Source organism: Zootoca vivipara, chromosome 8 (genome assembly GCF_963506605.1).
Source record: "Zootoca vivipara chromosome 8, rZooViv1.1, whole genome shotgun sequence".
In the NCBI taxonomy this organism is placed as follows: Eukaryota; Metazoa; Chordata; class Lepidosauria; order Squamata; family Lacertidae; genus Zootoca; species Zootoca vivipara.
Window position 1 is genome coordinate 19,672,865 of NC_083283.1, and position 13,241 is coordinate 19,686,105.

A 13,241-nucleotide genomic window follows, 5' to 3' on the forward strand; every position below is an offset into this window, starting at 1 on the left:
GTGTGTGTAAAATCTCACTTGATCTCTCAGCTGAATGTGTGAAGCATCTTCACTGAAAAAGTATTGTTTGAGTTGAAACTGCACGAGATGCAGGTTTTCTCTGAGGGGATTAAACTGTGATGGCTCATCCAAGCAAAGGAGCGATGATTTGATGAGCCAGTCAAGAAGGGATAAGCAACACATGTTTGTGTGAGCTGGACCACATAGATAAAACGAAATAGACATGTCTCCAAATACCCTATAAAGGAGACCCCACTTAATTGTGCAAGTCAGCCGGGAGTCCTTAAATGTGGTATGTACTTTAGCAGATCGTTCCTGTAGGCATAATTTAGGTAGTCTGTCTTGTAGGGCTGCTTTGGGATTACACAGTGTTTAGGTTGCCTTGCTCAGAAAAGAAAAGAAAAATATCCCCAAAGAAAGTCTGTCTTTCATGCTATGATGGTTGTTGTGAAGTCGAATGGTAATAGATACCACCTTCCTGGTCCATACTCCTGACAGTGTAAATGGAGCTGAGAGCCGCTTATGTGTTCCAGGCTCAGCTCTGGAAAGGGAGGGGGGGGGATTGAGGATTAGATTTTTCCATGTTTAGCTTTGTCTTAAATTTCTGCAAGATTATGCTCTTGTTACAGTCAAACATCAGCTGTACTGCTTTCTTTTTCTTTGGTTATTAGCCCCTTAGGTATAGCTTTGTAATCAAAGAGAGGTCAGCTGTATCAAAATAGCAGAATGCCAGAATGTATTTGGCAATGATCCTTCCCCAAAGATCTTGTTATGAAGTGTTACTTCGGGGGTGGGGAGCCTACAAAGTATTGTTCAAAAAAAATAAAATGCAAGAAATTACTTTGCAAGGCTCAAGTCATAAATTCACTCTGGTCGAACACAGAGTCCGTAAACCTTGGAGCTATGCGCTGATCATTGTTACCACTGGTTAAAAAAAAAAAACAAGGACCCCTTTCCTTTGGATGGAATGCAGAAGACCAAATCTGCTGACAAAGTGCACAAGCCACGTGGGAAGCACATTCTGTCCACACACAAAAAGAAATTCGTGTTTAATTCCCCTGCATCTCCAGAGAATAGGACGGGAATCCTTGAACACCAAAGGTGCCTTTTATTATTTTTATTATTCTCTCCCCCCAAAAAAGTTAGTAAGCATTTCAGTTTGGAAGACGTCGTGTTGTTCCTTGGAGTCAACGGAATCTCACGCCGCTCTGCTAACTGTGTGTGCTCAGTTTGATGGTTACTTGGCTCTGCTAGGCTCCCCTGCAGATGCTTCCAGCAGGTTCACAAGACGCTGTGTTGCTGCGCAAAACAAGCAACCTCTAGTTTAAATGGAACAAAAGGTGCAAACTGGCTTCCTTCCCCTTTGGGAGAAGGGGAAATCTCTTTATTTCATTATTAGCCTTCAACCCCAAGAGCACAAACCTAAGCTCTCCTGCTATATAAAAGGTAAAGGGGCCCCTGACCATCAGGTCCAGTCGTGTCCGACTCTGGGGTTGCGGCGCTCATCTCGCTCTATAGGCCAAGGGAGCCGGCGTTTGTCGCAGACAGCTTCTGGGTCATGTGGCCAGCATGACAAAGCTGCTTCTGGCGAACCAGAGCAGCACACGGAAACGCCATTTACCTTCCCACCGGAGCGGTCCCTATTTATCTACTTGCACTTTGACGTGCTTTCGAACTGCTAGGTGGGCAGGAGCTGGGACCGAGCAACGGGAGCTCACCCCATTGCAGGGATTCGAACCGCCGACCTTCTGATCAGCAAGCCCTAGACTCTGTGGTTTAACCCACAGCGCCACCTGGGTCCCTGTCCTGCTATATACCCCTTTCAAAAAAAGGGACGTTTGTAATGAGTAAAGCCATGCTTCTGATAAATTGCTTTGCTTCAGAATTCTTGTCTTGCAGGTCCCTCTGCATCAGGCTTTGTAGAAGGAACAGCTTGCCTGAGGGCCAAGCTAGATTTGATGTGAGTGGGAACCATGATAGTTTTTAAATTTAGTAAAAAGCAGCCCCGTGGGTTTGGATTCCATCTGCTTTGCTTGGATGAAAATGCCCCAAAACTGCTATCAGCAAAGGAGATAACCTCTACATCCATACATTAAAAGCACTTTTTATAATACTGTGACAAGCATGAAACATTCTGGGAACTGTGGTTTGTTAAGGGTGCTGGGAATTATAGTTCTGTGAGGAATTAACATCCTACAGTTTTCAGGATGCTCCATGACTCTTAAAGTGGTAATGGTGATGATATTCCATGTTATACAGTGGAACCTCGGTTTATGAACACCTCGGTTTACGAATTTTCGGTTCACGAACGCTGCGGACCCATCTGGAACGGATTAATTCGCTTTCCATTACTTTCAATGGGAAAGTTCGCTTCAGTTTTTGAACGCTCCAGTTTAAGTATCCGCGGACCGTCTGGAACAGATTAATCCACTTTCCATTACTTTCAATGTGAAGGTTCGCTTCAGTTTATTGACGCTTCAGTTTGTGAACAGACTTCTGGAACCAATTGTGTTCATAAACCGAGGTACCACTGTAGATAGCTTTTTCCTGCCACCTAAGCAGCAGCTTCCAATGGGGGTGCAGAGTTTTAGCTTAGCGAGATGAATTAATATCCCCTCCCCAGCATTGCAACATCAAGTCAAGTGAAATTGCTTCCACGATGGCTGCTTTTAACCAAAGGAAAAGATTTCAGGGGATCCGGTCAAAGATCTCCCACACACTATTTAGCTTGGCTCTTAGAGTGACCGCTGAAACGTTACCTAAACTGAAATTCAAGGCTAATGTGGGGGTTCCTTTTCAGGTGACCCGCTTTTGAGGGTAGCCCAATTTTTTTTGGAAAGAGTACTAACAGTTCTCACAGGAGTTTCACATATCCCTTATTGATTTGCTTGGAAAGAGGTTGGGGGGGTGGGGAGGAAGGAGATTTGTAAGTAATATGAGGTGGGGGAGGAATGTCCACATTATTTTATTCTCTCATCAATGTATATGGCGAGTCCCTGCCACAAATCTGCTGACAATCTAAATTTGGTTGGCAGCGGGTGGGGGGTATCAAAGAAGGCAAAAAGGAGTGGAAATAAGAAACAACAGGGGGGAAGGGTAAGTGGGTAAAACCAGTGTTATCAAGACTTTTATGCATTTATTTGTTTATAAAAGTAGGTATATACCACCAATTCATACAATAGCAGTGTATAACAATATATACTACAAAGTATAAAACATCATACAAACAGTACAAAATTATTGTTAAAGTGACTGGCATACCTGCTGAATCTCTGCTGGAAGAGAATTCCCCACATAGCACAGGTAACACTAACTGCTTGACTTCTACGGGAGGTCAGTCAGGTCTCTGAAACATGGGGGTTGAATGGGATAGCCTCCAAAGTCCCTTACAAGTCCGTGATTCTATGCCTGTGAACATATCGTCAAGGGTGACTAGGATGATGGAGGGTCTGGAAACCAAGCCTTATGAGGAATGGTTGCAGGCATTGGTTATGTTTAGCCTGGAGATCAGAAGAGTGAGAGGTGATATGATAGCCATTTTCAAGTATCGGAAGGGAGCAGAGGGTAGGACCCAAACTAATGTTTTCAAATGACAAGAAAGGAGATTCCAACTAAACATTTGGAGGAACTTTCTGGTGGTAAGAGCTGTTTGATAGTGGAATGAACTACCTTGGAAAGTGGTGGGCTCTCCATTGAGGTTGGAGGGCTATCTGTCAGGGAATCTTTGGCTGTGACTCCTGCATTGCAGGGAGTATGATTTGATTTAGAATAATAGAATTGTAGAGTTGGAAGGTACCCCAAGGGTCATCTAGTCCAACCCCCTGCAATGCACAAAGTTCTGCTTTGCCCAAACTGTGCTAGTAAAGTGATATGTTGCTTCCCTGTATTTTAATTAAAACAAGTTGAGTTTGTTTGAGTGAGCGTCATCGAGAGTAAGAGTCTGTAAATGTTTGTTTCTGAATGATTTATTTAGCCATTGTTTACCTCTTTAAAGTTTGGCTACAAATATTTAAACAACCCCAAAAAAATATTCAGAGGGCAAAACTTGATCTCACATAATTTTATGCTTTCAAGAAGGAAATGTTGTGATCCCCCACAAACACGGCTGGACTCAAGGAAAGAAACAGGCTTCCATGTTAAAAAAATATCTTTGCAGTTCTTTCATACATTTAGGGAGAAATCCTATGGCAAGATTCATTGGGGTGAGCAATTTAGGATGCAGTGGATCTCTGGCCCAGCTGATTAACTCACCGGCTCTGCTTAGGCTGAAAATATGGTGGTGCAACTTGCTCATCCTGGCTCAGCCAGGACTCAGCTGGCTGACCCAAAGCTGATGCCAGCATAATTCACCTGAAAAGGGCATTCCAGGGGTGTAGCAGGGGCAGAACCATGGAGAGGGGGACTTAGGCTGGATCCTAACCCCATTCAGTTTGGTCACGTGGCCTGGCAGCCAGCATAAGAGCTCTTGTTTAGAGACAATGACATGAATGAATAGATTTGCAGATGCACCTATGAAAATTTATCAGCTTATAGAAATGCATGCACACCGAGTGTCAGTGTTGTGAAATGACTACAAAATAAGATGTTAAGGAGTCAAACAAATGGAAAGATGTCTTGTTCAGTGTCATTTGATCTAGAATCAACTCTGGTTACAGGCAAGGAACCAAAATTTGCAATTTACGCTGGAATAGTTGTTCCTTTCTTTTTGAGAAGCTGACCTGTATGCCACATAACAAAATACTTTTTGAACATTCCCTCACTTTCAGAAACAGTTTGCTGTTTGCCACAGGGGGCTGTGATTTCTATTTCTACTACTATTACCGTTTGTTTGTTTTTTATGTAGCCACTCGTGCAGTTCTTAGAATCCCAACCTTAAAATATGTCTTCTTTTCCAAAAAAGAAGAAGAAACTCAAACCATGGCCTCCACCGCCTTTACCAAGTTGGATTCTACACATTTGCCAGCCAGCGTGCCATTGCAAGCCAAAGTGAGCATGCTTAGTTGGTGTATGGTCTAATGGTTTTGTTCTTAATGATTTCAGGATGGTGGTTTGATGCCTGTGGGCCTTCCAATCTCAATGGAATGTTCTACTCCGCTGGGCAGCACCATGGAAAAATAAATGGAATCAAATGGCACTACTTCAAAGGCCCCAGTTATTCATTACGTTCCACAACTATGATGATCCGGCCCTTAGACTTTTAAACGCACCAAGCGAAAGCAAGAACAATGTGCAGTATAGCTACCATATTCTGAAGAACTTCGTATGCGACCTTCAGAAGCAGAGGGCGAGGACTTCCTGAAAGCATCAAACGGCAGCCGCCCATCAGTACTCATATCTTCCCTGTCACAGGCTGCAGTAAATGGACACAAGTCACCACCCAACACTCCAGGATGCAGATGACACTGTGGTTGCTTGGACTAGCGAAGATGTTTATTGCGACAGATCAGTGGACAACATTACGGTTCGGTTGCCACAAAGGAACCTAATACTTTTGAGCAGAAGCTTGTTTGCTTGTACAAAACTGCCAGATTAAAAGAGATGAAATTTGGTAAAGCAGAAATACATCATCGTCGTCGTCAGTGGAGAAAGGATGCTTGTCAGTGAAGGAAATGGCACAGAATCTATGCAAAAAAAAAAAAAGCACAACCGATATTTATTTTAATTGGTACACGTGCCTTAAAAAAGAAACACAAAGATGGTTGTTCAAAGCATTGCCTGCTATCAGCAAACACCATTTAGATGGATAACGTCTCTTTAATGCAGGATCAATATGGTATGTTGGAGCAATTTCTCATTAAGTCAGTTTCAAATGTGAAACATGCCCCAATCAAGAGACTGAGAATCATGATGGACAGAGAATGATAAGAGCAATATGCAGAGAGTTGCCAATGGTCCTGCGTGGCTGGGGTGAATGTAGGTAATCCTGATAATTGGCATAATCCTTCAACTGGGATTTATAGCATGATAACAAAAGAAACCAGGGATATTTCTTTCTGACTGTTACGGCTCTGGCCTCTAGCAAATGAAGTCTGAATGTCACATTTAAAAACCCCAGATATTTTGTAAGGTGAAATAAAGGTTATTTTTCAAATGGAATTTCCTTTGAAATATACAGCATGGATGCAGATGGCGTAACCACATATTCCAACTGGATTCGGTTCGTGAAGCAGTGTTTTGTTGTTGTTTTTGCATGTGCACATTTTAGAGTTAATTACTTCTGAATTGCTTTTAGACCTTCATTTCTTCTCTATGTTATTCATCCTTAATCTGCAAAATAAGTTAAGCAGGAGACTATCAGTGCTTCAGTTAGTGCTGTGAAACACTAAATACAGGAGAACTAAGGGAATACTTACAGCTATGTACAGTATTGCAATTGCAGTGGGCATAGGCACAGAGTAGCCAAAGTTAAAGGTATTAGTTTCAGTGGGAAAATTAAGCCTAAGCTCAATTCTCTTATTTGAAATGAATGGGACTTAAAAAAGCTTATCTGAATCATGTCCCATACATATGGCTGCAAAAAAAAGTCTAGCTTTCTGTAGTTGGGGGTTTGTTGTGCTCTAGTACTACAATTTTGTTTCCTGATTAACTTGCCTCCAATGTATGCACTTTTAGAATTTCATGTGCTTCCTCATGTACATTGTGGACCAGCTCAGACAGACATATGGTCCAGGGGATACACACCTATGCTTCATCTATTGTGAACGAGATCCCCAGAATCATGTGCATGAAAGATCTCATGCATAGGAATTTGCCTTATACAGGTCCCTCTAGCTTAGCCCTGCTTCTGTACAGACTGTCAGTATCTTTCTAGGGTGTTAGATATGAGTTTTCCCCAGCTCTGCCTGCAGATGTCAGGTATTAAACCATGTACTCTGCCACAGAGGTTGTGGTCCTTCTCTTGCAGAAATGGGTGAGGTAACCATTCCACATAAAACTTAGGCTCATTCAATTATTTTTGAGAGCCATCGTTTTTAAGAGAAGGGGGATCAGAGAAAGCTGACTGGCCAAACATTTGTATGTGCAACCATCTGGTCCACAGCCAATATTATTTTCTCAATTGGCATTCATCTATGTGCATTTTCAGAACACACAGGAGCGTATCAGGTCCATAAAATGTTGACAAGACTTCAGAGCTCCAGGGTGCATGAGAAGTTAAATGGGGAAACCAGTGTGAATGGGAACTCAAGGAACCCACAGTAAAATCTTCTGTGTGATGGGAACTTGTGTGCATGCATGGCACTGAGCAAATGCTATCAACAAAGCATGGGACGTACACTGCACACATTCCTTACGTATGTGCAGATGGGGTTTTTTTCCAGCTATCAAGGTATCATTATCCAAGCTTTTCTATGCCATGAGAAGTATCTGGGTGAGGAAGGATCATCTTATGAGGGGAAATCATTTACAAATCAGCATCTCAGGAAGACCTTGTTGTAAGAACACAGTGTTCAGGAAGCCTCACTCTGACTTTCAACTGTGTTGTTTCTATCATTATGGGTGTACTGTAGGGGTGGCTAACCTGTGGGCTGCAGACCACACCCGGTCCTCTAAGAGGGCGTTTTTTTGTTTTTGTGCCCCCTCATCACACACAGCCATCAAATGGGACAGTCCACTAGCCATGATGGCTACATTCTGCCTCCATAGTTGGAGACAGTAATGTTTCTGAATACCAGTTGCTGTTTGTGAGTTTCCCACAGGCATCCGGTTGTCCACTGCGAGAGCACCATGCTGGACTAAATGGGCCATTGGCCTGATCCAGCAGGCTCTGTTAAGTTTGATGTCCTCCACCACTCCTGAAGACAACAGGCTAACATAAGAAGCGCAGGGCAGGCTGTGGCGTAGACACATTGCTCTGCCTTCCGACGTCTCACAGTCAATCCCTCACACTCAGGCTCTGTCACCTGAGATGACCACCTCACTGTGTCTAATATTTGATATATATTTTTAACTGTTGAATCACTACAAATTATTTTATAGCAAGTGATTCAGAAATGGAAATGAAAAACTGATAAATAAACAGTAGTGGAATCTGGCCCTGTTGAAATGAGCACACAATTGGGTTGCTCTGAAGCGTGAGCCTCTTTTTGAAGGAAATAAAAAATGCTCAACAAGTGTTTCTAAAGTTGACTATCCACCTTCTTCATCCCTGCTAGGCAGCTTGCTTTGCTTCCATTTATGGGAATGATGAAACTTGCACAGGTTTCCTATTGAAAACCTGGAAGTACAAGGGGGTGACCCCAGGATTATTTGTGACCGTGATGGCTCAAAGTCTCTCAAGATTAGAAGGTCTTTTGTATTGATGTATCCGTATGTATTTTTCTTTGCATTATCCTGCCTGAAGGGTTAGTTTGTTGTGCTCCAACTTGTTCTTTGCTCAGTGGTTCCTTCATACTTCTGGTTTCTCTCTCATTCCAGCAGTCTTCATTTAAGTCCAAAAAGTGTGCTACTTCTCAAATGTTCTATTTTTATTTTTTTAAAAGTCTCCAAATCAGGAATGCCATCGTGTAGATTGTATTGCAAAGGACATTTTTTAATAAAAAAACATAAAGGAAAAGAAATGTCAAAGCTCAAGCATGATATTTACTGTTTATTTATCTCAGTTTGAACAAATGGGAACATGGTTTCCTATCCTTTATAATAAAACATTTAAAACACATTGGTTGGCTCCGTGTTTTGCTGTGTTTGGAGTATACATTCTTGTGGTAGCCCACATTTGAGAGGGGGGGGGGAACCTAAGTAGAACAATATTCAGAAGTTCAGGCTGGCAATCTGAGGGCTGAGAAGAGCAAGTCTCTTTGACGCTACTAGAACTTGGGGACATTTAATGAAGCTGGATGTTGGGAGATTCAGGAAAGACAAAAGAAAGTACTTCTTCACACAGCACCAAGGTAAAAAATGGAATGCAGTCCCACAAAAAGTAGTGATGGGCACCAACTTAGATGGCTTTCAAAGAGGATTGAGCAAATTCATGGAGGATAAGGCTGTAAGTATGTTCCAAGAACAACAACAACAATTTATTATTATTTATACCCCACCCATCTGGCTGGGTTTCCCCAGCCACTCTGGGCGGCTTCCAACAAAATATTAAAATACAATAGTCTGTCAAACATTAAAAGCTTCCCTAAACAGGGCTGCCTTCAGATGTCTTCTAAAAGTCTTGTAGGTAGTTGTTGCTCTCTTTGACATCTTGTGGGAGGCGGGTGCCACTACCGAGAAGGCCCTCTGCCTGATTCCCTGTAGCTTGGCTTCTCGCAGCGAGGGAACCGCCAGAAGGCCCTCGGCACTGGACCTCAGTGTCTGGGCAGAACGATGGGGGTAGAGACACTCCTTCAGATATACCAGACCAAGGCCTTTTAGGGCTTTCAAGGTCAGCACCAATACTTTGAATTGTGCTCAGAAACATACTGGGAGCCAATGTAGGCCTTTCAAGACCGGTGTTATATGGTCTCGGCAGCCGCTCCCAGTCACCAGTCTGCCCCTGAGTGCCAATTTCTGGGTATCCATGTTGCGCCAGCGCCAGAGGAGGGAAAAACTTCAACACATAGCAGAGTTCCCCCAAAATAGACCGGATGCAATTAATATTTCATCCAGCAGAGCTTTTACTTTCATCTGAAGGCAAATAAGCAAAATGGTCACAAATCCAGAACATTCAGGATTGGCACAGTCCATAAAAAAATCCAGTTGCAGCACTTACAAAAAACTTATAACAAGACTAAACCTTAACACTAAGCATACTATGTACAGAACACCATACCAAAAGGGAGAGAGATAGAAAGAGAAAGTAAAACCCAGGCTCCTTCTGGCTTATATTTATAGTCCGCATGACCTTAATTGGCAGAGATAAGAGAACCAGTTCAACCCAGCTTCTCTGAAGGTATAACCCAAACAATCATGAACCTTCTGCTTGCTTCTTTCACACAAAGAAGCTTCCAGAATTCTCTTGAATTGATTAGAATAGGAAAGATCTCTATGCATCAGATCAATACTTATGGTACTAAGAAATGAAACCTGACGATCTCAAATGGAGACAGGGTTCAAGCACTCAGCTTCTGCTTTCAGGCTGCTTTTAGGCATCTGATTGGCCACTATGAGATCAGAGTGAAGGACAAGAACAATGTAATTCCGTTTCTTGCCGGTTCCTACCAGCTGATTACTACACAACTTAATTTGGATTTGGATTTCCTTTCTAATGAGTCATTTTCCTTTGGGCCATCAATGTATGAAATGGAATTACTTCTTTCTTCTCCCCTAATGACTTTTTATTCATTAATCACTCTCTGGTTTATGAAGCCTGGCAGCGACCAGCCTCAATTAGCTCAAATTCTTTTACCAGATCCCAGCCATTGTTTCATATATGTAGCTCAAGGATGGAGGGAGTATTTTCAACATCTCTTTGTAACGGATTTATCCACTTTTTTTCCAGGGAAGTTAAGCATAATTAGACTTCTTTATTGTATACATTCAAGCCAGCCTAGCTTAAAGCGGGGGCTGGGGTGGGTGGGAGCCAGTACAAAAGACATAGGGGAATGGAGCAATGTGTCTTTGCTTCTTTCAAGTCCTAGAGTATCATGCCAATTAGTCTTACAACCAAAGGCTCCTGTATGTCTTGAAAGTAAATGTGAAGGGTTTTATTTAGGAAGGGGGTGGAATCCAATCTGCTGGAATGCGTTTATAATTGTAGCAAAATTTCAAGATACAGCATATAGATATATATATAGATATACTAAGGGTGTGCCTCAGGTCTTTGTGTTCTCTGAATTATAAGGAAAACTGGGTGATTCCGTGAAGGTTTTCACATTTCCAAGTCGGATTGCACCATTAACAGGGTGTCTCAAAGTGAATCAGGACCTTGCTAAGTTTGATTGGCTCTGTGGCCTTGGCTCTCAAAAACAACAACAACAACCCCACAATGGCTGTTGCTTTACCACCCTGAGAAACAAAACCAAGCTGCCTGGGAAAACATCCAGAGTTCAAGAAGGGAGTGTGTGCAGAGGTGGGAATATATTTTGTGTTGATGGACAGGTCTAGCTTTTAGTTGCATTGAATGATTTTTGCAGGCCAGTCAAATCAGAGCGATTTGAAGGAGGGATTAAAAACTGGGTTTGTTTTGCAGGTGGATCCATGCCTTCCCCATTTAAGTGCATGGAGAGCGCTCCGATGTCTCCCCCAAAATCTGTGGGGGGGGGGAGAGAGAAAGCCACCCTCTTCCAATGTCCCTTGTGGTAACAGCATCTTTGCTGGGAAGGAATATTTACAGGGAAGCTTTACGACATCCCAATCTTTACTGAGAGTCTCTGCTGTTATACCACCACACTATTCACCTATGCACATCAATGGAAAGAACTCCACATTTTGGAGATGCCACCTTTTTAAATTAATTTTTTAAAAAATCATATTTGACTGCTCCCTCGTGTGCTTTCAGGCAACTCTCTGTGTCCTAAAGGGTGCAGAAGAGTAAAGAAAGCAAGAGAGAGAGAGAGAGAGAGAGAGAGAGAGAGAGAGAGAGAGAGAGAGAGAACCTGAACAGGCGGTAGACATTATTATGATAAAGAAACACCATTTATCCTCCTCCTAGAAGTCCTTTTTTTCTGGAACAAGTCAATATGTTGAGTTCTGTTGCAAGTTATTGCTGGTCTCCTAGAAATATATAGAAGGCAAGTAGATGTTAAACTGTTTATGGTATAAATGTATATCAATGCTATGTTTTGATACAGGAGAGCCTTCAGATATGCAATTCATGAAGCAGTATAGTACTGAAGGCATTATGCCTTGTGATTTTTCTGAACCTGTAAACCTGCCTTGAGTGAAGGCTAAAACTTTCACCGGCTTCATATATAAAGAATCAATTTGGCTCTCAAAGTGGGAGAATAATGGTGTATTCCTAACTATGTCTACCCAGAAAAAAGTCCTACTGAATCCAGTGGGGATTCCTCACAGGCACTGGTGACTGGTATCCATTGGGACTGGTAGGGTGGAAGACAGGGAAACCAACAGCCCATAGAACCAGAGCCAAGGACAGGCAGAACTAACTCATTCTAGTTTTGACCTCATCTGCCTTCTGTCTCCTGAGTTCTACAAGGGCAGCACTGAGATGAAGGAAGAGAAAGCTGTCACAGGCAATGCCACCCCTTGGGATGGTTTTCTGTAAGAAGGCCAACTGATGGAGGCCGTCAGAGTCCAGAGAGTTGGTGAGGCATTGTCACATTCACCCTAATGGACCGGCCTCCACTGTTCCCATATAAGGAGGGTTAGAATTGCAGCCTAAAGCATCTCATGGTACAAGTCTCAAGCCGTAGCTGTGTACCTAGTCAACATGAATGGATAGTTTTAGATTTACTGTCAGTATATTGAAATGTCAGTGGGCATCAGGCTCTAAAATGGATGACATAACCCAGAGAACATTCACTTTCTTAAAGAGACTTCGGCGGGGGTGTCTCAAGAAACAGTCCATATTTCTAGTGAGTCCGGAACCCTGAAGTCAAATAAATCATCTTCAGATAATATTTATTCTTCCATGTTTAGATGTAGACCCATCCTCCAGGATCCCTTTCATGCTTAAATTTAGAAGCACTGTCTGCTCTCAGGGAAACTACAAATCTCTGATTTCTTCACATTCAGATGCATCATTGAACTGTTCGTTTATTTTCTTTGGGGAAATGGAGCAGAACTCCTTGGTGTATATTTTCTTTTCCTTTTTTGTGAGGCAAAACTTTGAGATTTTTCTCCTCTACTAAAGGCTTTGGCTTTAGATCTCGTCTCACATCCAATGTATGTTATTTTGTCTTTCCTCTTCTGAAAATGTGATTCCAAAGGGGTGATAGCCAGGAAAAATTCTGCCTTCATAAAGCCAGAGTAGAACCCCTCTCTTTGTTCCTCACAAACGTAGTGGCATCTACAGCAGCAAACACTGCCATATAGGTCCAAGCAGGTTACACAAAGCTGACACGGACATGATGTAGAACCATCCACCTTAATCCTTTATGGTTGCTCTACTGTGTGCAGCATTAAACTGCACATCGTGGATATGCAGACCCAGCAGGGCCCAGATTCACAAGAGACCCAGGCTGGAGGACTTTGCCCATGCTGGGGATAAGATGCATTAAATAAAAAGTGCAGCCACTCCTTAAATTAGAACCATGTGGTTGAATGTACCTTGATGGAATCAGCAATGCAGGAATTGTAAACTTCTTAAACGTACATAGGAAGCTGACCTTACTTTTGGGTCAGGCAACTTGTCTTTC

The 13,241-nt window shown here is 42.5% G+C and overlaps 1 protein-coding gene across 1 annotated transcript in view; it reads left to right on the forward strand.

Annotated features, from left to right (window-relative positions):
* ANGPT1 (angiopoietin 1) overlaps positions 1-6,586 on the forward strand; it is a 143,124-nt gene extending 136,538 nt beyond the window's left edge. The window contains exon 9 of the mRNA XM_035125358.2: positions 5,041-6,586. Coding sequence (XP_034981249.1) covers positions 5,041-5,201 — 161 coding nt within the window. The 3' untranslated portion in view covers positions 5,202-6,586. The remainder of the gene's footprint in view (positions 1-5,040) is intronic.
* Positions 6,587-13,241: the final 6,655 nt, after the last annotated feature.